Below are 24,245 nucleotides of genomic sequence, written 5' to 3'. Positions count from 1 at the left end.
ACTTCAAGATTTCGTACCTAGGTGCTAATTCAGTGTACCTTGGAACCCCGGCAGCTGCGGTCCGGGCTTTCTGGGGTCTGGGGTCGCCTTTCAGCGGCTTTCAGCGCCGCCGGCTATTGTCGGCACCGCATAGACAAGCGCTACCAACCGAAGCTCCTTCAACACCTCGGTCTTGGTCTTGATCTTGGGTCTGGTACGAGCCGACTCCCATTGTTTAGCTGCCTCGCAATTCCTTCAACCTCCGTCTTCAGGTCCTTACATTCTCTTTCCAAGATAATCAATTGACTGTCGGATTCAAGAATTCAGGAACCAGCCAACAGCCGCCCATCATGCGCTCGATGAAAGCGAAGCATCGGCTCGTCCGACCCCTCCCTCGTCTGCTCTCCTCTGCGGCCGGCCAGTCGATCCCAGCCTCGAGCCAAATTACTCCCATCACCTCCCTCCTGATCGCCAACCGCGGCGAGATTGCCCTGCGAATCCACAAAACAGCAGACAGACTCGGCATCCGGACGACGACCTTGTACACGGATCCCGACAGCTCCAGCCAGCACGCTGCCTGTTCCCCGCATTCCCTTGCTCTAGGTGAGCCGAGGGCGTACCTCGACGGCGAGCGCATCATCTCCCTGGCCAAGAAACACGGCATCCAGGCCTTGCATCCCGGATACGGATTTCTGTCCGAAAACTCCAGATTTGCAGAACGATGCGAGCAGGAGGGCATTGTCTTCGTTGGCCCGCCGGCTCAGGCCATGGCGGATATGGGTGATAAAGCGCGGAGCAAGGAGATCATGACAGCAGCAGGTGTTCCTTGCGTGCCCGGATACCATGGCTCGGAGCAGGGAGAAGATCAGCTTTTACAGCATGCCAAGAACATCAAGTTCCCTGTACTGCTGAAGAGTGTCAAGGGTGGTGGTGGCAAGGGTATGCGCATCGTCCTGACCGAAGACGAGTTTGCTGCCCAGCTTCGCAGTGCCAGAGCTGAGGCACGGGCATCATTCGGTGAAGGCGGCGAGGTCATGCTGGTCGAGAAGTACATCGTGCGACCCCGCCATGTCGAGGTGCAGGTGTTTGCCGACAAGCTGAGCAACTGTGTTGCCTTGGGAGAGCGCGATTGTAGTGTTCAGAGACGACACCAGAAGATCCTCGAGGAATCTCCCGCGCCAGACCTGGATGATGCGACGCGCCTAGACCTGTGGGAGAAGGCAAGGAAAGCTGCGCTGGCGGTCAACTATGTTGGTGCCGGCACCGTCGAGTTCATTTTGGACAGAGACTCCGGTGAATTCTATTTCATGGAGATGAACACACGTCTTCAGGTCGAGCATCCTGTTAGCGAGATGGTCACTGGTACCGATCTTGTTGAGTGGCAGTTCCGCGTCGCCGCCGGCGAGAAGTTGCCCCTGACACAGGAAGAAATTATGGAAAATATCAAGCAACATGGTGCCGCCATTGAGGCTCGCATCTATGCCGAGAACCCCGAGAAAGGATTTATGCCCGACTCTGGAAATTTGATTCACCTCACAACACCCAAGACGAGCGAGGACATCCGCATCGATGCTGGATTTGTCCAGGGAGACACCGTTTCGGAGGCTTACGATGGCATGATTGCCAAACTCATCGTCCGGGGCAAGGACAGAGAGACTGCCATTCGCCGCATGGAGCTCGCTCTCCGTGACTACGAGGTTGTTGGCCTTAGCACAAACATCGAGTTTCTCAAGCGGCTATGTAGATCGCCGGCCTTCATTGAGGGCGATGTTGAGACAGGGTTTATCGAGAAGTGGAAAGATGAGCTCTTCAAGCCTAGGCCGATCGAGAATGAGGTATTCGTTCAGGCTGCCCTGGGTTCTCTCTCATCACAGCTTGTGAACGAGGGGCCGCACGGCGGTAGTCTGGGCTTCGGGGAAGCAAGCACATTAGGAGAACGCAAGCTTGCTTTCAAGGTCCTTGATTCATACAGCGAGCAGGAGGGGGAAATTGTCGACGTAAGCATTACACAAACAGCGCATCAGTTATTTACTGCGCGAGTTTCAAGAAAGGGAGTAGAGACGCCAGAGGTCTTTGAGAACCTTGTCAGCAAAACTCTCTCAAACACACCAACAACGAGCGCACTAACGACATATTTTCCTGCGGAGCGAGTCAAGTCTACTGTTGTGCAAAATTCTCAGAGCGAACAAGATACCAAGATCGTGGTGTTTCAACACGGCGTCAAGACGGAGCTCGCCCTCATGCCACCAACCTGGTTTGAGAAGGCCCTTGGACTCAAGGAGATTACTGCATCTGTGGTAGCACCGATGCCCTGCAAGATCCTGAAGAACGAGGTTGAGGAGGGCCAGACGGTTGCCAAGGGTGCCCCGTTGGTAGTGTAAGTTCAGTTCGCTCTCATGACCATGGAGCCGTTGAGGACTGACCCAACATCGCAGCATTGAATCAATGAAAATGGAGACGGTCATTCGATCGCCTCAAAATGGTGTGGTGAAGAAGTTGGCGCACAAGGAGGGTGTAAGTTATCCTCTACATCAACATACATGTCATTGGCTAACATCAGCTAGGATATTTGCAAAGCTGGAACAGTTCTGGTTCAATTCGAGGAAGAAGAAGCCAGGGAGACGTCTTGAAAGAGAGGTGATGTATTAAGACTCTGGCATCTTCGTAGTAGATCCGTGAGCGATTGATTTCAATAAGAATCGATACTGAGCAAATAATATTCCGACCCCATTGTCGTTTCGCGTTCCTTTCTTCGTCGGTCCGGATATTGTGCTTTTAGCAGTGAATGGTTGCACTGCTGCTGGCAAGACCGCCAATCAGAAAGGTTCCAAGCCAGATCCCGCCAAGAACGGAGAGAAAGTAACCGAGATTCATCGTCATAATCGCAAGCATGCTGGAGACAGGTTAGTCGGTATTTCCGGAGTTAATAGTCAGACGAAAAGCGCTTACAGAAGGTAACCAACACCGCCAATGATGACCTCGTAGGTTGCTCTTGCCGCAGAAGCACCCGCCCTCCAACCCCTCCACCGACTGCAAATGTCTCTCCGTACTACAGCGACGCCTGCTCCAGGATCGACATCACCATGTTGCCCTAAAGCTTTGTCCGACTCGTATACAGGGTAGTTTCTCCAGAACCGCTCTTCCAAAATTGGCTTGAGCGCCAAGAGCAATCGCAGGATGCAGGCGAGACTGATGAGAAAAATGCAAGTGCCGGCGTACTGTCCCTTCGTTGTTGGCGACCAAGACATGGAGTACAGAGGACTCGTGAAGGATTCGAAAAACGTCATCGTCATATCTTCCATAGACATGGACATGCTGTCAGACATGCTGGTCGAAGTTGCCATCGCCATGGCGGTTGTGGTTGCCATATTCATGTCCATCATCGTGGGCAGTTGACTCGAGTGATCCTTTCGATGCGAGTGATGGGAAAATTGGGTCAAGGGTCGAGGTAGCAAGGTCGAATGTAGTTCGTTGGTTCTTTGTTCAATTCGGTAAAGGTGAAGACGGTGCGAAGACTGCAAAATACATCCGCGTTGGATGTTTTGCGAGTTTATGATATGGAAAAGTAACAGTGCTGCGCAATATAATGAACGTTTGCTAACAAGTTGCTGAGCAAGTTCATGCTCATGGTGGAGCAGTTCGCAAAGAGAAACTCAAACTTTTTGTTTGATTGCATCCTGAAAATGGCAACTGCGGCTCATCAATGCTTGTTTCCGGGTGATGGGGCCGGCGCGCAATATGAGCAAGTTTTCTTGCGCTAGATAGGATGACACGGCATCCAAGTTCCGTTCTGGGGTCGAAACGGGACAGTGGGGGAACGAAACGCGAACATCGAACCCATTTCTCACGTGGCTTATGTCCAGGATTTGGTGATTGGGCCAATGATAAACCATTTTCTCAGTCAACGTAGTATCAAATGGTAGGAACCCGGTGCTTTAGTGCCGAAGGATGCTTCGTAACTCTCTCAAACTCGCTCAACACCCTGATAGTTGTAACACATGATTTTCCGGACAATGGATCAAAAAACACTCTCAATACGCGTGGTTATTTCTTTCATATCTCTCGATGCTACGTCAACAACGTGCTCGCTGTTTAGAAATTCCCGATGGCTTATTGGCACCAAAGAGCCAAGGGCCCCAGCAAATCTATCCCAGCCATTTTTGTGGTTGATTCTTCCCATTAAACAGCCCCGACTCGCTGGTATTGGTGACAGCTGTTCGGCGAGTTCTTCAATCTGCACGGAATTTTTCATCACCGAAGAGGACGATCAACATGTCTCTCCCATGGCTGGACCAGCCGGTCTTGCTGCACTCAAGCCGTGACGCTGGCATGTGCTCCATGACGCCAGAACAATGCGCCTTGAAAACCTCATACTGGGTTTTCTGGTACGAAGCCGACCATCGATATGGCCTTCCAACAATCGCCTTCTTCCTCACAGCCATTCTTATCGTCGCTATCGGTAACCTAACATCAACCTACGCCCCCGAACGGATAAGACGCAACTCGTCCTGGCTGCGTTTCTTGTCTTTTGGGCGATTCATCTCTTACAAAAGTTGGCGCATGGGGTCATGGAATACGCAGTCTTTGGCAGCCTATATTCTTGGTGCCGCGGGTGCTGTATTCTTCTTAGGTACTCTTCTGACTTTACCATTCAGACGACGAAGGAGTTTGTTTGACTGACTTGGTGGGTGTTAGCCATGACTCTAGGTCCCCGACCCTACTACTGGCCAAACACTAGGCAGATCAGCTTCGGCAACTCACCACCTATTGCCACACGAGCTGGGTACATGGCACTGGCGTGTATGCCGTTCCTCTTGTAGGTGGTCTCAAGTGCGATCATGTATCCCGACAAGAAAGGCTGACAGCTGTAGCATCCTCGGCGCCAAAGCAAACCCGATTTCGACCCTTACCGGGATATCACATGAGAAGCTCAATCTATGGCACAACTGGGTTGCATGGGCCATGTTCGCTCTCGCCCTTGTTCACACATTCCCGTTCATCGTGTTTCATATCTGGAAGGGAGACATTGTGAAGTCATTCAATGATGGAGGAATATGGGTTACCGGTGTTATTGCTCTAATAGCACAGGCCTGGCTAACTTTCATGTCTATTCGTTGGATCCGGTACGTTACTGTTGCCTGGGTTGTTGTATTCTTCTGGCAGTGAAGCTAACCCGTGGACGCCACCTAAGCGACCGGTATTACGAATTCTTCAAGGCAACACATCTCTTCGCTGCTGCGGTCTTTTTCATCTTCTTCTTCATTCATTGCGACTTCCGTCTTACGTCCTGGGACTACTTCATTGCCACTGCCGTCCTTTATTCGCTCTCCTGGTTCTATTCGCAGTTCAAGACCTTTATGGAACATGGCGTCAGCCATGCACGTCTTTCCATGGCTACACAAGACTCTCTTATGGTCACCGTTGAGACCAATACGAAGTGGACCCCTGGACAACACGTGTACCTACGCTTCCTAACATGCGGCCTCCATGCACTCACCGCGCACCCGTTTACTATCTCGTCGGTTCCTCAGCGTGGTAAACGCAGTCAAATGGTCTTTTACTTGCAACCTAGAGGCGGAATAACTGGTAGATTGGCAAAGCTTGCAGAGAAATCTCCTGGCATGTCAGTACCTGTTCTTCTCGACGGACCTTACGGAGGGGTGACCAGCAGATGGTTCAAAGGCTTTGACAGAACACTGGTTGTTGCTGGTGGAGCCGGTGCTGGATTCTCATTGCCAATGATTGAACACTTAATGGAAAGACATTACGTCGGATCGGAACTCGAGGTGGTTGTGGTTTCAAGAGATCCTGGTTTCCGAGAGTGGTACTGCCAAGCTTTGAACGATATTGCCGAACGGCATGCTGCGACGGAAGACATCAAGGCGATGCGTGTGGTTGTCAAGGTTCATGAGACGAGCCCGTCAAGCCAAACTTTACCCTCCGCGTCCGAGCCCGGAACGCCAAATGATAAGGAAGTTATGGATCACTCAACGGCCGTCTCGACAACAGGAAGTGTTACTACGGGTCCGATCAATATTCAAACCCTGGCAGGACGGCCGAGCATTCCATTGATTGCGCAAGCAACAACCGAGAAGCAAGGGACAGTGGGCATGGTCATCTGTGGACCATCCTCTATGGTCTTTGATTTAAGGCAATGCGCTGCAACTGCACAGCAACGCATCATGCAAGGAAAGGCCGCAGCTGAAGAGGTCTGGTTCTATAATGAAAGCTTTTCGTAAGTGTCACATTGTATTCCACATCCGGGCGTTGACTAATCAAGAGTTGTAGGTTCTAGGATTGAGAAGGTTGGCTGGGACAACCACGGAGTTTGGGTCTTTCTTGCACATATTTATACGCGAAGGATGAGGGAAGCAATTGGTCAGCCAGAGTCAGCTGAATAGATAATATTAATGCAGACGTGTTTCACTCCGCTCAATCTGGTGTTTCTATCCGTTGGAACCTCCGTGCCTCTTCATCGTCCATGGTCGTGAAGTCGCTAAATAAAGCCACATCTTCGAATCTTTTGGCCAAATTCTCCACCTTCGCCGCCTCAGGATCAGTCATCGCTAAATCAAGATCTGCCATAAAAGTAGCTCTCACATCGCCCTTGCCGCCGGCGCCTTCGGGTTCAGTCACTTGCTTGAGCAAATGCCGTGCCTCGCTGCCAGATATGTCGCCCTCTTGGAGCGACATGGTTAATAGTCCTCGAGAGATGACTTCGGCAACCCGGTATGATGTTCTCAAACCCTCGTATCCATATATACAAGCCAGAAAATAAAGTCGCCATTCGGGATCCTCAGTGTTGTGAAGGACCGCGTTTGCGACGTATATCAAGGCCGTCTGCCAAAGCATTGTGTAGGCGGAAGACTCGTAATTGCACCGATACCTCACAACAAGTTGCTTCAACTGGTTGACAGAGGCGTTGAATGCTGCTTCAGGATAGCTGCGGCGAGCAGAAAATGTCTTGAGGCGCTGTCGTTCGCGGGCGGTGCTTTGTAGGAAGGGTCGGAAGAGGTCCAGAATGGCGGCATGGAACCAGATGCTGGTGAAAAAGCGTCAGTATCATCGTGAAAGATTTAGAATAAAGTAGGGCTCGTACTGCAAGACAACAACATGGTGAGGGGAATGATCTTTCAAGGCCTGGTCAGATGGTAGTCCTTCTATCCACGCCAGGAGCTCGCGGTATTTGAACTCCGCAAAATCGATCGACGCGTGCTCGGGTAACGAAGTCGGCTTGTCCTTATAGTAGGATAATGTGACGCCGTGAAGGATGCGCCAGAACTGGCATAATGTAGAAAAGGTGCTGCCCATGTATGGAGGAAGTGCTTCCGAAGGATCGGCACGCAGGCTACTCGATCCAGGGCTAGGAGAATCCGATCTTAAAACCCCTGGAATTGGAAGTACCGGCGGATGACCAGGGTACTCCAGCCCAGGTTGTTGATAAAATAGGGCCATGAGTCTACACTGTTAGCTGCTGGGATTAAGGCAAATCGGGGCAAAGACACACGCACACTCCCCAATTAAACACCCCCCACGCGGTGAATGAGCTTGCTCTTTGCATCTCTGGTGACAACCGTTTGATGTTGTTTATTGCTTGCGGCGCCTCGACCCCGAACAGGCACAAGCGAGTGCCCATACGCAGAGCAGTGGAGAGATATTTGAGTACGTAATGATCCTTCCCATGTCCCAAGTAAGCAAGACTCAACAGCTGGGAGCTGGCCGCGTTGAGCAGTGAATCATTATTCTTCTGGGTTAACCACAGCCTTTCTGCTTCTTTGCAGAACGATTCTGCAAGTTTATTTGCATTCTCCTCAATGGCAGTATACATTTGCTAATTTTTCATCCATCTACTGTTAGTAACTCTTCGGCGAGTCTTAGACAGGAATTCGAGCCCCTTTTACTTACACATCCCCAATACAACAGCGAGTTAACAAGAAGAGGAGAACAGTGTGTATCTTTCTGGTCTACAAGGTCGGTAATAAACAAATTCGGGTCGAAGACGCCTAACAAAGGATGGTCTGTCATCATGTACAATGATATCACTTGTTTCGCATAGTCGTCTGTGATAGGCACGTCTGTCCAGAAGCTGATTTTAAGATGATGGAGGCGGGGATCGCATAGCTCAGGAGACGCTTGTTGGGCCGAGGCTGAATCTGAACGTCCATTCAAATGAACAGGATCATACCGACGACCGAATGAGCCGTTCACGGGCCCAATGATCGTGCTTTTGACGGACGCCAGATTGCCATGAGGCTCAGGACTTAGGTCCATGTGGGATCGGTGGGAACGTCAGCCTCATACGAAGCTGCATAGCAGCAGATTGGAGCACGACGGGACATACATACTGGTGGTCTAGGGACTTTGACCGGCGGAGCCTTTTGGGACCGAGCAGGCCGGCACGTTCCAATGCCGTGAGGGACGATTTGGGTTTTGGGTAGGCGGTTGGGTTCTTGACCATCAGCTCTAGCTCCAAAGATGATTCTTTTGGCAGCTTTGATCTCATCGAGGATTGATCGGGAGGATGGGCCTTTTTGCGCACGCCGGCCTTTGCGGCAGCGAGAACCGAAGCCAGGTCATCATTGGACCTCAGTGACCAGAGTATTTGCAAGGCCTGATCCTCTGGAACACTTCGCATGAGATCGAAGAGCTCTTGGAGGACCTCGGGCGACTGTGCGGTCTTCGTTCCCTCCTTCTTTTCGGCGTATATGCATTCGGTTGATCGTTTGAGACATGCCTGGCAGGCTGGACGCAATCCATCACACTACAAAATCAACGCCATAAGGGATTAGCAGCGACAATGAAGGATGAACGACAATTCCCAGCTCACGCGTGTCTTTCTTTTACGACATGGATTGCAGGCAATGTCTGTACCGACGCGTTTCCTCTTCGCCTGATCTTCGCGCGAAATGTCGAAAGGCGACAGCCCCGAACGGTCGACGGCTGGGAGCAACGGTGCTAATTTTCGCGACATGGTGCTCAAATGTTGCGATTGTCGATAAAGAGATTAGCAGACGAGGAAGCCATCGATTCCATCATGTCAATTTATCAATGAATGCCGAAGGAAGATCTGAGGTGACGAAAGAGAAGGCAGCACGGCAGAACGCCAAGGTAGCAAGTTGGTCGCAGCATCTCCGCGTGTGATTGGCTCGGTGACCCGCCCGCTCACGTGATGCCCAGCGTCATAGCAAGACACGGTGTTGTTCAGCCCGATGAGATCGGGATCACGATCTGTGGTCCAGCAACTGACGCGGTTTGTGTCCACTCCGAGATATGATTGCTGGGCGACTGAGCTAGAGGCCTTGCAGCGCAGACCTTTTTTTTGCGGATTGTCATACGAATTCAAGATGCAGAGCGCAGGCTGTGAAAATGGCCCAGCCGATTGCCAATCAATCGAGCATTTCAAGCCCCTTGCGACATGATGTCATTTCAGTCGCTCCGCTCCCGATTGCCTGGTTCACATGTAGGACGAGAGGCTTGTGGAGAGACCGTTGCACCGTCGACGGATGCATTTCACACAATTCAGGTGAAATCAGAATCGAATGAATCGAACGAGGATGGATAAGTATGAAAGGCAAAACCCCAAAGAACAAGGCGGAATGTGCACAAGTACGCAGACGTCGCCACGAATCCATCGTACTCGGGCCGTGTCTTACGCTTCTTCACCGCCTCCGCGCCTAGTCACGTCACCTCACTGGCACAAGAGGTAATCCCACATGACACCCGGACCCGACTTCACCGAGACTCACTCACCAAAAGCCGCGACCTCCCCCACATTCCACCAGTATTTTGATCCAACTGGCAGCACGACACGCTTCGACTCGGACTCGCCCCAGCCAATTGCTTCTCAACCAGCGGATCTTCAACAATAGCCACGGCAATATGAGCTGAATCATATATTTTTCTCATGCGAAACGCCAACTTACAATGGATATCCTTGTCACCCAAAACCTGCAGCGATAGCTCCCAGTCGCACACTGGCCTGGCCTGGCCTGGCTGAGCCTGAGGTGACACCTTCCAGCTTCACCATGCTGAATCCCCGCGTTTTGCTAGCGGCGCTTAAGGACGATCGCCCGTAGCCTATTGCCCGCCGCACCATGGGGCTTTTAGGTCCCGCAGCTGAAAGGATGCGAAAATGTTTCAACAAGAGGGGCAGATCAGGGAAAGCCAGCAAACACGATGCGCGGGGGCTAATCGAAAGCTGACTGATGCGCAAAGATCAATACCTGGCTGCTTGGCATAGCCAAGTCTTTTAGTGCCCGTGAATACAGATCAAGGGACATCCAACGTTCGGTGCAGCCATGCCGTGTAGCGTTCCTCTGCGCCCCTGAGGCTGTCTAGAAGTGTTCCACTGTATTTGCCGTGGTAGCAATTGATTCTGCATTGTCTAATGGCACCAGTAAAATCGACCCTCCAGCGAGGCAACTCGCTCAGACATCGGGGCGCAGCAAGAGCACACCTTTCCCATCCTCAAAGTGAACATCCCAGCCGACTCTCTTTTTGCTGCGGATACATGGGCAAGGGACCAGCCTACATAACGTAGTATTCCAGCCCCTAGCTGCTGAAAGCTTTTATGCTCGATCAAAGTCTCGGATGATATCGATGTCGCAATGCGGTCACTCGTCTCCTGCAATAGCTGAGTTTGAGATCAGTCACCCAGGCTGCTACCCGCAAGATCCAATTGGCCCTGCTTACGATAACTTGCAAACCCTGGAGGATCTCAGCCAAACGGCGTTCTTCGGCGTTCTGGAGTTCGTTCGGGACGCACCCTCGCACGTACCAGCCAAAGCTGAGTTAATCTGTCCACGTTGCGCAGGACGCAACTTCCTGGGCAATTGAGATCAAAAAGCTTTGGCTGATAATTAAGAATGAGGCTGATGACAAATGCTCTCGCGCAAACGCAAAGTCACTGAACGCAGCAGCCACGTTCAGGTGGAAGTGAAATGAAGGCTTCTCTTTTCTAGTACAGTAATGCTAGATGAAGGACTATGAGGTTTGAAAAAGTTTCATTTTGCTTCCCGTCTTGTCTAGTATCTAGTCCACTGCTTGCTATGCCACTCTGCTTGTCAATCTTGGGCAGACAATCGTAATCCACTTGCCGACAAACAGTCCTATTTTCGGTGTTGTCATGTATCAAAACTGTCCGATGGTACCTCACGGGAGCCCTCGCCCATTCTTTTTCAAACGTATTTGTGTGCCGTTCAACTGGCACCTGTTTACTGGACGAAGTTTTTATTGATTGCCGAGAATGTCCAAAAATAATGATGTTGATCCCGTCTCAAATTGTTCGGGCAGGTAATATGGCCCCAAGCACTAGGGCATCCCACTCGGAAGTAAGACTTCCAGCAACAACCAACAACAACAACGGTCGTACCTTGACATCATTGATTCACACCAGCTGAAAGATGCCCCGCCATGTTTGCAGTGCTCCCGTTCCGACATGTTTCTTTGGCGTGGACCTCTCGAAGAGGTGGGCGCAGTGTCCCGCTATCTTACCTCATGGCCGGGGCACCCTGTTTCATCTGAAGCTTGAACCAGTTAAGCCCTCTCTCCCGAGTCAGAGTCATCCTGTATAGTACCGCGGCTTATACCGTTCGGTTGCCCCCGTGCAGGGGATACCCAAACTACCTGGGCGTTTTATCGATTGATCTCTGTTAAGAGCTAGTCCAAAGCGATCACCCATGAGCAGGTAATATCGACAGTATAGGAACACCGGATAAAATATCTCGAATAGACCAAGTGCCGAGACCTGACACAGGATTCGGAGACGGATCTGATTCGGAGCTAGATGACGAAGATCCCGCGGTTGGTATTCCTTTCTCTCGCGCGACCTAAGTCTCATTTGTTGTCAGAAATAAGTTAAGGGCGACATCTGTCTAAGACAGGTTGCAGACCAATGATAGGGCAGATGAGCCAAGTTAGACACTCACAACTTGTTATTTTAATCTTGCAGCGTAGGAACGACGTCGAGAACGGGGGATGCCCTTGCCGGCGGTTCGCCGCAGCTGGCACTCTAAAGTCTAATGCATGAGATCAGTCATCCCAATGCGCTACCCTTCTAGGAAGTCGTTCTCGGCTTCTATCAGCCAAGTCAGCGTGTCTGATCGCGCGGCAAGAAACCCGCCTTGAGACAGGAGATCAGATAAAGAGGATCTATGCCACGGCGCAAAGATAGCGTACAGAGTTTCCCCAGGCGCTTGAACAACTACTCATATCATTTCTATGGCCCTTGAAAATTTGAATCTTTTGTGCAGAGTCTCAGTTGAACCTCAACATGAAATTTATTGAAAAGGCCAAGTCTGATTTCGAGACAGACAGTACCATTAACACCATAAGGAGAAAGGCTGGCGCCGCATTGCCCCGGATTCCTTCAGCAACTGGCCAATACCTCATCGAGAAAGTCCCAATTGTACAATGGGTTACTCAATATGACCCGAAATGGATTCTATCAGATTTCATTGCTGGTATGACCATCGGGGTCATGATGATCCCCCAAGCGCTTGCATACGCCAAGATTGCCACCATCCCTGGAGAGTTCGGTCTATACTCTAGTTGGCTTCCTGCAGCGATATACGTGTTCATGGGCACATCAAAGGGTAAGGCCAAACGCGCCCCCTAGCTTCTATCTGAGCTAACAGGTTCATATGACAGATCTATCCACGGGGCCAACGTCTATCATGGGCCTGCTCACTGCAGAAATCATCGGAGATCTCAAGTCAGAAGGCTTCGCACCTGAGGACATTTCATCCGCTGTGGCCTTGATGGTTGGTATATACTCCCTAATGGTGGGACTGCTGAAGCTTGGGTTTGTTCTCGATTACATTTCAGTTCCAGTCCTGTCTGGATTCCTATCAGCTGCGGCTCTCACCATTCTTCTCGGCCAAGTCGGATCTCTGGTTGGCCTCAGCGATGTCCCGTCCGGTACTGCCAGCATCATCAATAACGTGTTCAGTCGCATCCCTGAGATGGAACCTCTCACCATAGCCATTGGATTCAGCGGCATTATACTGCTCTACGCTTTGGAGTTCATTGGCAAGCGTTGGGGAAAGAAGAGTGCTGTTCTCAAATTCATCTGCAGCAGCCGTGCCGTCATTATTCTTTTCATCTTTACGACGATCAGTTTCGTCGTGAACAAAGATAAGAAGACACCTCTCTGGGCAATCAGCAAAGTTAAGGCAAATGGGCTTCGAGCACCGAGGATGCCCGCCACCGACTTGGTTTCCAAGGTCACGACACGAGCAATCGCACCCCTAGTAGCCTCGGCTCTAGAGCATTTGGCGATTGGAAAGGCATTTGGGCGGAAGAACAACTATGCCATTGATGAAAGCCAGGAACTATGCTACCTTGGGGTAACAAACACAATCAACAGCCTGTTCGGTGCTATGAGCGTCGGAGGAGCCATGTCAAGAACGGCAGTGAACTCGGAATGTGGAGTTAAGAGCCCTATGAGTGGTGCTTTTACTGCTGGCTTTATTCTCTTGACGCTTTACAAGCTGTCTGGGGCACTATTCTGGATTCCGAAGGCGACTCTATCCGCAATCATTGTATGTGGTTCCCTCTTTTCTGTTCCACTGGGAGCCTGCTAACAAGAAGCGCTATAGATTATGGCTGTCATTCATATCATCGGTCCGGTGTCCCTATTTTATAGATATTGGCGCATGTCCTTTCCTGACTTCGTCGCCTCTATGTTGTCATTCTGGGTAACTCTATTTGTTTCCACCGAAATGGGCATTGCGTTCGCGGTCGTATTCAGTATCGGGTACACCCTTGTTCGATCAGCTTTCCCGAAAGTCAAGACATTCTCCCCGACGAGTGGTAAGAGCAACATGGTCCCGCGAACTATGACAGCACCAGCGTCAGCTCCCGATGATTCCTTTGTACCCGACGACGCTATGCTTATCAGCTTTACCGACTCCATCTTCTTCCCCAACGCAGGCCGTGTTAAGAAGTCCGTCATTGAGTCTGTCAAAGTTCAATTTGAACCGAGGATGACGGCTGAGCAACAAGGGAAAACGTCATCCGATAGGTCATGGAGTGTTGCATCGGCCAAGCGCATTGAGATGCTGCGGAAGCGTAACAATGTGGTACCGTCGAACAAGCAGATGACGGTGATGGTGTGGGACCTCACGCATGTGCCCTTTGTTGACGTTACCGGAGTTCAAACACTGGCGGAGTTGAAAGAGGAGGTAAAACAATACGTGGGAAAGCAAATGGCTTTGCGCATTGTTGGTATGAACAACAAGGCTCGTCGACGGTTTGCTCGGGCCGGGTGGAAGCTTGTTGAGGATCGTGAGGTCGATGACGAAGTGCTAGAGGATGTCGACGTTGTGTATGAAAGACTTGAGACCGCCTTGTGGGACAGGAATTACACAAGCGAGAGGGAGAAAGCGTCATTGGAAGAAAGAGAGTACTACGACCAGCGGGAATAGTGCTACTATTGCGGGGTCTAGCAGGAGCGGTCTGTGACCGCATATGAAGAGCAAATCTCTTCACCTGCAGCATTTCCTTTTTATGTGTCAGCTCTCGTTGGCTTGGGTCTGAATCAATTTCATTGCAGGGTTTACGTTGGATATCACGAAGGCCCTGGAGGCTATTGAGCGTATTAGCGAAAGCATTCATGGGGCAAATAGTACGATAAAGAAAACCGTAAAACAGAGATATACTCACATTTCGTCACGTTGACAGGAGTAGAATGTCATCAGCGTCATCGTACCTTCTAGTTAACGTTTGATCATGTGCGCAAAGTGACCCATCAGCCGCGTTGATCAATCGGATATTTTGTTTATTACCAATGACAACAATAGTAGTACAGTTATATGTCATTATAATTCGTGACAAGTTATACATGTTGTAGTTGCGCGGCTTCTGCCTCATTACGCCGCATCATTCTCTTGCCTAGCCTCTCTTGCAGAGTTCTCACAGCAGTAGCCCTTGCCGTTCGTGGTGTTTCTGGTGAAGGCGGCCTTTGCTCCCCATCAGTTGGCAGTTGTTGCTGATTTCTTCGGCCAAGTTTCTCCTGCAAAGTCTTGACCGCCGCCGCTCTCACAGTCCGAGGTGTATTAGGGGTCCCTGGCGTACTAGGGGAAGAGGATGTCTCTCCTCCCACCGAGCGGCGTGTCACTGACAGCACCAATTGTTGCTGCTGTTGCTGCTGCTGATTCTTCATGGCTCGCAGCCGTTTTGCCACCTTAGATTGCATTCTTGCAGCTGCAGAAGTTCGAGGTCGAGAGAAATTGTGAACATCAGATCTTCCTGATCTTGCAGACCTAATCGTCATTGTTGGACTCGTAGAACGGGTTTCTTGTGATATTGTAGAAACGTATCGGCTGGACGGGCGGTAAGTTTGCGAAAGTGACCGGCTGTCCGTCCTGTACGTCTGACGCCGCTTGTCGCTAACATTGGAAAGCCGACGGCGTCTGCGCCCTTCATTTGGCAGTACATCGCTGTCAGGTCGAATACTATTCGTGTTCGTTTTCTTTACTTCGTTCATGGTGCTCGCGATGACCAGAGATGAGACAGTGGCGATGGGTGGAAGTGACGGAGGTTCATCACGTATTGTGAAACCAGTCCGAGAGGTCATAGATGATCGCCCCGTTCTCGACGTGTGTGAGCTCGAAGGTCGGCTGTTCTGATGCATTCTCAAGTGGTAATTTGCCTCCCAATCTCCGTCTCTTGTTGAAGGTCTCCTTCCTAGCATCCTGTGCTCATCCTCCATTGTCATAAGAGGTGTAGGGGGCCTTTTGAAGGGAACATCCAAGAAGCGACCATCAAATGGAGGGGACTGCATGCCAATTGCTGTCCATCGCCTCAAATAGTACTTCTGCTGTTGGTCAAGCAGCAAGGCTTGACTGCGAGGAGAATAATGGGCTTGGCGGGGCATGGATGGAAGAATGACATCGTCAGATGGCGCAGAGGCGCTAGTTGAAATATCCGACGCCGTTTGATAGAGACTGACTCGATCTCTCCATGCGCCGAGGTCCTCAAATGTCACAGCTCCAGCGGCACGTGGAGTTCCCTCTCTCGTCGGTGGTTTCCATGCGAATGCGGTATGCAAACCGGGCGAGTCTGGCAGCCGAGGTTCCGGGCTGTCGCCGAACACAGCGTTAAGTGGAGTCGGCATGGACATACTCCTTGCATGGCGTCTGGGCAATTTGGTTAGGCTTCCGCGTCAAAATGGCTGATCAAGCAACTTACAGGGTTCGGTGTTGTTCTTGTTCCTGCTGCTGCCGTTGGCGCTGTAGCTGAGCTTCGTAAGGATTCTTCTTCGTCAACGTCTTTCGTTTCCGCTTTTCAGGCTTTTTCTCCTTCTTTTCCTGGATAGTTGAGAGCATCTTCCTTGCTTTGATCTGCTTGGCAGTTGGCGGCAACTTGACATCTTTCACCATAGATACAACTTCAATAAGCCCATAGTCAATGTCTTCCTCCTCTGGGGCAGTGAATGGATGATCTCCACGAACGAACCAAGACTGTGAGAGGCCTATCGTTGCGAATGGTCTTTCAGCCATCTCAATGACTGCAAGCATTGCAATCAATGACAGTCTGCCTTTCTGTTAGCACAGATATTCCATATGAGTGGATCGAGAACGGTCGTGGTGACTTACAGAGAAGCCACGCTGATTATGACATTCAGCCATGGTAGGTTCTCCTGGATTCCTTTCGACACGTCCAATCCAATGTTTACCGCGACAATTATCGCAAGGGTAACTGCCGCAACCCAAACCGGAAGGCCCAGTCGAGCCAGTAAGAACGCCAAGCCTGCAACGTATTTCCCATACGCCTTTGGAGATCCATTATTTTTGATGTAAGCAGTTCTGGCAGCGATGATGTGTGTGAGCACGTATGCAAGACTCATACAAGAAGCGACGAAGAAAACAGCTCGGCTCAAAGGATCCAGAACTTCAATCGATTCGAAGTTCCGAAACAGTACCACTGCAGACAGAGCAATACCAGCTCCAGCAGAAAGGAACAAAAGAATTACCGAAATCAGCGACAGGACGGGATAAATTCGCGCGGCCGTTTGCGGGGGAGGAGGGTTCGGCGACGATCTTGGCGACAGCACTGGAATCGTCGCAGCTTCATAATTCCGGCTCATTAGTAGACTGATCCCATTCAATTATGCCGAGGGCTTCTCGTCTCTCGAGGATGATGCGATCGTAAAATTGTTCTAGAGGTGGGACGCAGGCATTCGAGGTCGATCAATTACTTGGGGAGAGCGCGCAATTAGGGCTGACCAGCAGGCATTGGAGAACGCGAGTCACCCGTCGTGCCAACTTCGCCCAGTCTGCATCGGTCTTTGTATGGTTCCCCGAGTAATTCGTGCGTGAGGTTTGATGATGAAGGTGTCAAAGAGCGGACGAGAGGGGTTTTGTTCCCACACACTGAAATCTCTGGGCGGACATTCGCCTGGGCGGCTGGAGTGGGCATGACGTGTCCCCTCATTCGTACTCGAGGATCGCTGGCTCAATCCGATGTTGATGAGGTTCCATCCCCCGGCAATCTAGCCGGCGCATGGATGATGACTGAGTTTCTTTGTGTGGGATCAGTTCTCATCTGATGTCTGGACCGGCATGTGAAACGAATGCGGCGGAGAGAGGGGCCAAAACTCAGCTTCAGCAAATCGGCAGCGCATGGACAAAGGTTTGTTTCGGGTAGTCGGATCGAAATCTGTGACGGATGATTTGATAAAAAGGTGAGCGGCTCTCTTAATTCTTCCGTCTCACGGACGGGTCCGCGTCTATTGGTAGGGCCGTTGGTGAGACGAACTTCGAGTTCATAACACTGGCCATTCCTTGGCCTTGATTTCACTTGCAGTTTATGACCTCTGAGTTACAGCTTTGACATGCACTGCATTTGGACTCGTAATAACCGAGGAAACGGCGTGCGCGGTTGCGCTTCGGGTTCGCAGAGCAGAAATTGACGCTCGTCATGTAAGGCAAGAACCCAACCAAGGAATTACAAGTTGGCGCTGCGAAACAAACAATGGAAGCCAGAATGAAGAAGCATGAAAACTCTCTTTGAAATTTTAGGAAGATTCGACCATCCATGACGTTGGGCTTGATGATCTCCCTCCCCCTTTTCCACTTGGCAGATAACGTTTCACTGTGGATGGACCCTCCCTTACACAGTTCTCGTGTCAAGCACGTGTCAGACTGTGCCCGTTACATGTATTTGCCGAGGGCACTCATCCCATCGAAGCTCTTTGTGCGTGCTCGTTCCCGTGGTTTGAGGCAGGGCCAACCTGAGGGTCCGTGACTCTTCTGGAAGTCGAATAAGTTCAGGCACCAGGGGCAGAAAGTCCCGTGCAAGACTAAGGTCTTACGCATTACCCCACGATTATTAACGCACGTTGCAATGTCTGCCATCCGTACCACCAAAGTCTAGTAATCTGGGTACTGAGATCGCCCATGAGCAATAATTCTTTATGCTCGTCTTCTTTGCTCGAACCAATTGAAAGGCTTGGACTACTTGTCTCGGTGGGCAGCCGGGGTTACGATCACCAACTTAGCAAACCCAAACAATCATTACATGCAGAAAACATCTACAGCAAAAAGGGGAAAAAACAAACAGAAATAAGCAACAAGAAAAATAGCCATATCTTGAGCATACCTTACCCGCGTTTTATATGCCGGAGAAATCCTCACCACTGCACCCCCCCAAGCTTTAGAGGTAACCGTAGCATCCGATGCCCTGATTCCGTGGGCTTCGGGAGACGTCCAGCTCTGATGTTGGTCTGTAGTGATTGATGTAGCAGCTTTGGTTCCCCAAGACTGGCATCACGCTTTTTCCGCTGAGCCACAAACTCCTCTTCGGTGATGCCATCTCTCAAATGTTTATTCTGTGCTCGGTGTTCGTGAACTGTCATCCAAGGCACGGGATCAGCGCGACCTTCCGGTGGGTAGTCATGGCCGGTCCAAATTTTGACGTGGTCAGGCAAACTTAGAAGCCTGCGGCCCGAATAATAAAGGTTTTTGGCGCTGCCACCTGGAAAATCACACCGAGCGGTGCCAATGTCCACGTGGAATAGAGAATCGCCACAGAAAACGTTGTCTGAAGGTGAGATCAGCAAAACCCCGAAGGACGAGAGGCCGCCGAATGATCTTACCTCCAATCTTGTAGCCCAAATGGTCAGGAGTATGGCCGGGGAGATGTAGAGCAACGGCTTGAAGGTTACCAATGCTGAAAACTTCGTCGTCTTCAAACAACGTGTCAAATGCCCCTTGACGTTCATCTTGAGGAACCCCGTATCTTTGACCGAACAGCGATTGAACCTGACCGATTCGTCTTCCAATACCGATGGTCGGCTTATGCCCATGCTCTGACTCCAAGCGATGCTGGAGGTATGACGCGGCAGTGAGATGGTCAGCATGGGCATGAGTTTCAAGAATTCGGACAACCGTGTAGTCCTGGCTTTTGGCCAATGATAGGATTTGGTCGGCAGCGACTGTGCTTATGACCTGTGTTTCTCGATCGTAGTCCAGAACTGGGTCGATTACAACAGCTTCTCGTGTCGAGGGATCAGCGACGACGTATTGCCATGTGCCGGTCTTGGTTTCGAATAGGTCGTGAATCACTGGTTGTCCCTGGGCGGGGGTTTGGGCACTACGGCCCTTGTCACCGGAAGTTGATGACTGTTTGACGCCACCCTCAGGAATAGTAGACAGTGTTCTGCGTGTGGTAATAGAATTCAACAACGCTCTGTCGCATGCGCCGGTGATTGGTGTTCGTGAAGAGTGAGGAGCGCATGATGCGTGGTATTCCTGTCGTTTCCGCAACACGCCAAGGCGTTCAACGGGTCGTATGAGGGATCGAGATGCCTGACCGGCAGTTGAGGAAGTGAGACGCAAATGTGGCCGGAAAGCTTTCATGATGCGTGGGACAGATGAGTTGTGGAGGAGAATTTCACAGAGCTGTTGTGTCATGAGAAATGCTGCAGCTGGTAGATGGACGGTGACGCGATTGTGGAACTTTTTATGAAGGGAGTTGGATATCGGACGACGAGCTCCACAACGTTCCGCCGCTCCGCGTGCCGGTCGGGGATCTGCAGATTCATTCGGCGACCAGCTCGCCGACCAGCCGGATGACCGGAGTGGTTCCCGAAGCACAACATCACGTCACCGTCGGGGACGTGAGGCAGTTCTCGCCGGCATTTGCGGACGGCTGTCGGCAGTCGGGGCGGCAGCTCTCCCACGTTGTGCCATTGGCCAATTGCGACAGGAATAAATGGAGATCAGCCCACCTGTCACACCGTTATGTGATCGTCGGTGCGGCGTTTTCAATTTCTCCAGGCTACTGGACCCCGGTTTTTTTTCCTACGCCGCTCAACCATCGTCGTCGTCTTGCGCCATCTTTCCAACCGCTCCTTCCGCAACCTCATCGCAAACCAACCTCTCCTTTAGGCGCCAACAATGTTTTCGACGCGCGTGACATCCGCGGCTCGCCATGCCTGCCGTGCCGGTATGGCAGCCCGCAACGCCCCCGTGATGCGTGGTTTCGCGTCCAAGACTGCTGCCAGAGCTTCTCCCGAAAAGCCACCAGCTGAGAAGGTCTCAACTCCCCAGAAGCCGGCTGCCGCCGCAAAGGCTGCGGAGAAGGCCACCACCACTTCGGCATCAACTCCTGAGAAAACGCCGGCCCCAGCAGCATCCTCCGAGCAGACAGCTTCTGCCCCTGCTGAGAAGACCGCTGCTTCTCCTAACCAAGAAAAGGCTGCTCCCGTGGTTCCCCCTTCCCGCAGCCACAAGGTTGTCGTAGTTGGTGGCGGCAGTGCTGGTCTGGCAATTAGTCACCAACTCCTCAACACCGGAAAGTTCTCTCAGGATGACATCGCCGTCGTTGATCCTGCTACGTGGCATCACTACCAGCCCGGATGGACTCTTGTTGGCGGTGGCGTCAAGAACAAGGAGGACTTGAAGCGTCCTCTCGAGAGCTTGGTTGACCCGAAGCTCAAGCTCTACCAGCAGAGCGTCAGCACGTTCAACCCGGAAGAGAACACCATTGAGCTGGGCAATGGCGATAAGCTGGGATATGAGCAGCTTGTTGTGGCTCCTGGTATCAAGATTGATTATGGAAGCATTAAGGGTCTTCCCGAGGCCCTTGCCAACCCCAACTCGCTTGTCTCGACCATATATGGCTACGAAACTTGCGACAAAGTGTTCCGCACTATTCAGAGACTTGAAAAGGGCAATGCCATCTTCACGCAGCCTGCCGGTGTTATTAAGTGCGCCGGTGCCCCGCAGAAGGTCATGTGGCTTGCTTTGGATTTCTGGAAGCGTGCCGGCCTGTACGATCCCAGCAACACTGCATCGCCGATCAAAATTAGCTTTGCCACCGGTATCCCTGCCATGTTCGGTGTTCCAAAGTACAGCGCCAAGCTCGAAGAATTGAGGAAGGAGAGAGGAGTCGAGGGCCTTTTCCAGCATGACCTGTTTGCCGTTGATGGCAACACTGCGGTATTTGCTCGCCCTGATGGAAACCAAATTACCAAGCCGTTTGACCTGTTGCACGTGGTGCCCAAGATGGGCCCCCATGCTTTCGTCAAGAACAGCCCTCTGGCCGATGCGGCTGGTTTCGTTGAAGTCGACCAAGCTACTACCCGCCACACTAAGTACCACAATGTCTGGTCGGCTGGTGATGCCTCCAGCATGCCCACGTCCAAGACTGCGGCAGCGGTTACGTCGCAGGCCCCCGTTCTGGTGAGCAACCTGTTGCGAGCTATTGAGGGCAAGGAACCTGAGCCCAAGTACGATGGCTACACGTCGTGCCCGCTCACTACTGAGTATGGCAAGGTCCTGCTGGCCGAGTTCAAGTATGGTGGAGTGCCCAAGGAGACCTTCGGCGACTTGATTGGTTTTGATCAGGCAGTGCCTCGCCGTGCCTTCTACTACTTGAAGAGGGACTTCTTCCCATGGGTTTACTACAACAACATGGTTAAGGGTACCTGGGCCGGTCCTAGTGGTTGGTTGAACTAGACGATCTACAGAGTGTGTATACTGTAACAAAAAGTACGTAGGTCGAGAATTCAGATATGGCAATTGTGAATGGTCAACCTTGTTCCAAAGGCAAATGATCGCCCTGCTTCTCCTGTTTGTACTGAAATGGTCGTAGGCCAGGCGGCCGAGAGCTATGCGATACAGTGGCGCGCACGCGCCCGAGGGCGCGTAGAGTGTTACGACCCGTTATGCATGGATAACAGTTAACCGACCCACTCGGGCGTCGGGCGGCTAGGACAGGACATTTGTACTATGCAGGATCACGGGAACAACAGGGACTCACTCAGGAACGGAAGAACTATGGTACAGGTCACGTGATGATAAGGAATGAGCATAGATAAGGGACCCACAATGAGCGCTCAGTGGAGACTAGAATGAGCGCTCATCCCACTCTAGAATGAGCGCTCATAGTGACAAGGGGCACAGCGCTCATGAACAAGCAGAACTGTTCATATAAGACTTATATATATAGTATGACCCTGAGCCTGGCTCATGGTCAGACTTCCATAGCTCTTCAGCAATCAACTTAGTATTCATCCTCAGGATACTCTCAGCTTACCTTCACTGCGAATAACTTGTTGAGTCTAAGACTGATCATGTAAGGGTCTAGGACAAGGTCGATGCCATTGGTCTAGCCTACTACTACGAGTACAATAAATCTTCTTGAAGAACAGGAAACAGAACCGTATCCTCCCTATTTCCTGGGCATTCTTATAACCTTGCCATTGACCTTGTCGATATTCCTGGAACCTTCTAGCAAATGCGCCATTGGATTTTGGTGGGTCCAATGAGTCGTGGCTGAGGGTCTTGCCGAAGGCCGAACACCGGTCCATAGACCGTGACAGATCACCTTAGCCTCTGAAGATCTGATCTACTGTTAGCCTACGACCTACGACCACGACCAAGTGTACTGTTATTACGTCTCAATCCCCAGCTTCTGTTAGCAGATTCTACTGTCGGATAGCTGACCGTAACATAGAGCTACTATAACTACGTAACTCTACGGTTTTAAAGCTTACGATCTTAAAACAAAAAAAGGAAAGGACTCCTCGCGTTCTTTATAATTTTTTTTTTAAAAAAAAAAGAATAAAAAGCTTAAAAATCTACTAAGAAATAAGTGAATTATACCCTCTATTTATAGGGATTAATGATAATATCTGAGCTAACTTCTCGCCCCTTAAGGGAGCCTAGTAATCTGACCTCTAAACGCCGAAAACGCCGAAAAATCCAGTGGGCCCACTAAACCCCGTTCCAGTACATTGCTGTAAAGGTGTGTTTAGCCGCGTAAAAAATCTTGATTTGCTACTGCAGGGCGACTATGACGAGACAAACGATCGTTTCGTTGCCATGGAAGAAATAGCACCGGCTAAGGGTAAATATGAAGCCGCCAATCTCACCCACGTAGTGGACCTTGCCTTGTCGGAAGGAAAACAGGCAGCCTGTGCCTTGTTGGTGAGACCTTCAGTGGTTGGCCGTAGCATTGAAGGCTTGGAATGCTCAAGGCGTTCAGTCAGAAGAGTTTGAAACATTTTTTGCGTTGATTTTCCATTACTGAAGATGGGGTCATGCGTTGTGGAAATAATTGTCTCGGGAGCCAAGAGTATCCCATCAAGTGCTACATGACGCCAGTACTTAGATGTGCGGGGTACAGCTAATCAGATGTTATTTCTATTGATCGACACTTTTCCTAAACAAATCAAAAAATTCAATAAGGCCCGAATTGGAGAAATTGTGGGTACTCGATGTACTGGCGTCATGCAGCACTTGATGGGATATGTGAATCACCGAATCTTGACTGCTTGTGTGTATGGTGCTGTTGATTAGGGAGCGAGAAGAATGAAGAAGATGGTCTTCAGGACAACGTGGGAAAGTGGCGTATTCAGAGTGCCTCAAATAACAAGTACCAAAAACGTGGGGAAATAGAAAAGAGTCAGAGGCTGATACAAAGCCTTCAAAACGGCAATTGAATCCCACAAAGTTGAGTTCGGGAGATGTGTGGCTTTCGCGTGGAAATGGGGCACGTATCTTTTACGCTAGCTGACATTCCAACACAAGACAGCACCAAACCATTCAGGCAGGGGCGAAGTAATAGTGAGGAATGGGAGCTGAACTTCCAGTCGACACCGATGAGACAAGTGGACCATGCGCCGGTAAGATGTACCATAGCGGGACGAAACGTACGTTGTGTTGGTAAACATTTGCGTGGTTTCTCTCATCCGTCTGCATCCAAACTGTTCCATCGCGTCGAAGAATAATATAAGTATAAGGCAGATGGCCTGT

At 50.9% G+C, this 24,245-nt stretch overlaps 8 protein-coding genes across 8 annotated transcripts; 4 read left to right on the top strand and 4 right to left on the bottom strand.

The window, feature by feature from the left end:
• Positions 1 to 329: 329 nt before the first annotated feature.
• CGGC5_v010342 (Methylcrotonoyl-CoA carboxylase subunit alpha) lies at positions 330 to 2,609 on the top strand (the record flags this gene model as incomplete). Its single annotated transcript, XM_066152334.1, has 3 exons — positions 330 to 2,356; positions 2,415 to 2,493; positions 2,544 to 2,609. The coding sequence occupies 3 exons, from the start codon at positions 330 to 332 to the stop codon at positions 2,607 to 2,609; spliced, it is 2,172 nt and encodes a 723-aa protein (XP_066008284.1).
• A 145-nt stretch (positions 2,610 to 2,754) lies between these two features.
• On the bottom strand, positions 2,755 to 3,362 carry CGGC5_v010341 (uncharacterized protein; the record flags this gene model as incomplete). The annotated part of the gene is made up of 2 exons (XM_032021501.1): positions 2,755 to 2,872; positions 2,929 to 3,362. The coding sequence occupies 2 exons, from the start codon at positions 3,360 to 3,362 to the stop codon at positions 2,755 to 2,757; spliced, it is 552 nt and encodes a 183-aa protein (XP_031881586.1).
• Positions 3,363 to 4,251: 889 nt separating this feature from the next.
• FRE7-1 (Ferric/cupric reductase transmembrane component 7) lies at positions 4,252 to 6,274 on the top strand (the record flags this gene model as incomplete). Its single annotated transcript, XM_032021502.1, has 5 exons — positions 4,252 to 4,609; positions 4,675 to 4,795; positions 4,851 to 5,102; positions 5,171 to 6,214; positions 6,268 to 6,274. The coding sequence occupies 5 exons, from the start codon at positions 4,252 to 4,254 to the stop codon at positions 6,272 to 6,274; spliced, it is 1,782 nt and encodes a 593-aa protein (XP_031881585.1).
• A 137-nt stretch (positions 6,275 to 6,411) lies between these two features.
• nirA-0 (Nitrogen assimilation transcription factor nirA) lies at positions 6,412 to 8,950 on the bottom strand (the record flags this gene model as incomplete). Its single annotated transcript, XM_032021503.1, has 6 exons — positions 6,412 to 7,021; positions 7,079 to 7,438; positions 7,491 to 7,810; positions 7,885 to 7,982; positions 8,281 to 8,740; positions 8,807 to 8,950. 6 exons carry the CDS (start codon positions 8,948 to 8,950, stop codon positions 6,412 to 6,414), a joined length of 1,992 nt encoding a protein of 663 aa, XP_031881588.1.
• Positions 8,951 to 12,250: 3,300 nt separating this feature from the next.
• CGGC5_v010338 (putative sulfate permease) lies at positions 12,251 to 14,405 on the top strand (the record flags this gene model as incomplete). The annotated part of the gene is made up of 3 exons (XM_032021504.1): positions 12,251 to 12,572; positions 12,628 to 13,520; positions 13,578 to 14,405. The coding sequence occupies 3 exons, from the start codon at positions 12,251 to 12,253 to the stop codon at positions 14,403 to 14,405; spliced, it is 2,043 nt and encodes a 680-aa protein (XP_031881587.1).
• A 1,119-nt stretch (positions 14,406 to 15,524) lies between these two features.
• Positions 15,525 to 16,828, bottom strand: CGGC5_v010337 (uncharacterized protein; the record flags this gene model as incomplete). Its single annotated transcript, XM_032021505.1, has 4 exons — positions 15,525 to 15,674; positions 15,932 to 16,118; positions 16,171 to 16,515; positions 16,578 to 16,828. 4 exons carry the CDS (start codon positions 16,826 to 16,828, stop codon positions 15,525 to 15,527), a joined length of 933 nt encoding a protein of 310 aa, XP_031881582.1.
• Positions 16,829 to 18,613: 1,785 nt separating this feature from the next.
• On the bottom strand, positions 18,614 to 19,841 carry blh (Beta-lactamase hydrolase-like protein; the record flags this gene model as incomplete). Its single annotated transcript, XM_032021506.2, has 2 exons — positions 18,614 to 19,023; positions 19,079 to 19,841. 2 exons carry the CDS (start codon positions 19,839 to 19,841, stop codon positions 18,614 to 18,616), a joined length of 1,173 nt encoding a protein of 390 aa, XP_031881581.2.
• Positions 19,842 to 20,381: 540 nt separating this feature from the next.
• Positions 20,382 to 21,944, top strand: CGGC5_v010335 (Sulfide:quinone oxidoreductase; the record flags this gene model as incomplete). Its single annotated transcript, XM_032021507.1, has 1 exon — positions 20,382 to 21,944. One exon carries the CDS (start codon positions 20,382 to 20,384, stop codon positions 21,942 to 21,944), a length of 1,563 nt encoding a protein of 520 aa, XP_031881584.1.
• Between the last annotated feature and the right edge of the window lie 2,301 nt (positions 21,945 to 24,245).

This window comes from Colletotrichum fructicola, assembly GCF_000319635.2.
Source record: "Colletotrichum fructicola Nara gc5 chromosome Unknown KSG_Nara_v1_contig06, whole genome shotgun sequence".
Lineage (NCBI taxonomy): Eukaryota > Fungi > Ascomycota > Sordariomycetes > Glomerellales > Glomerellaceae > Colletotrichum > Colletotrichum fructicola.
This window is presented reverse-complemented; position numbering and strand designations above follow the sequence as displayed.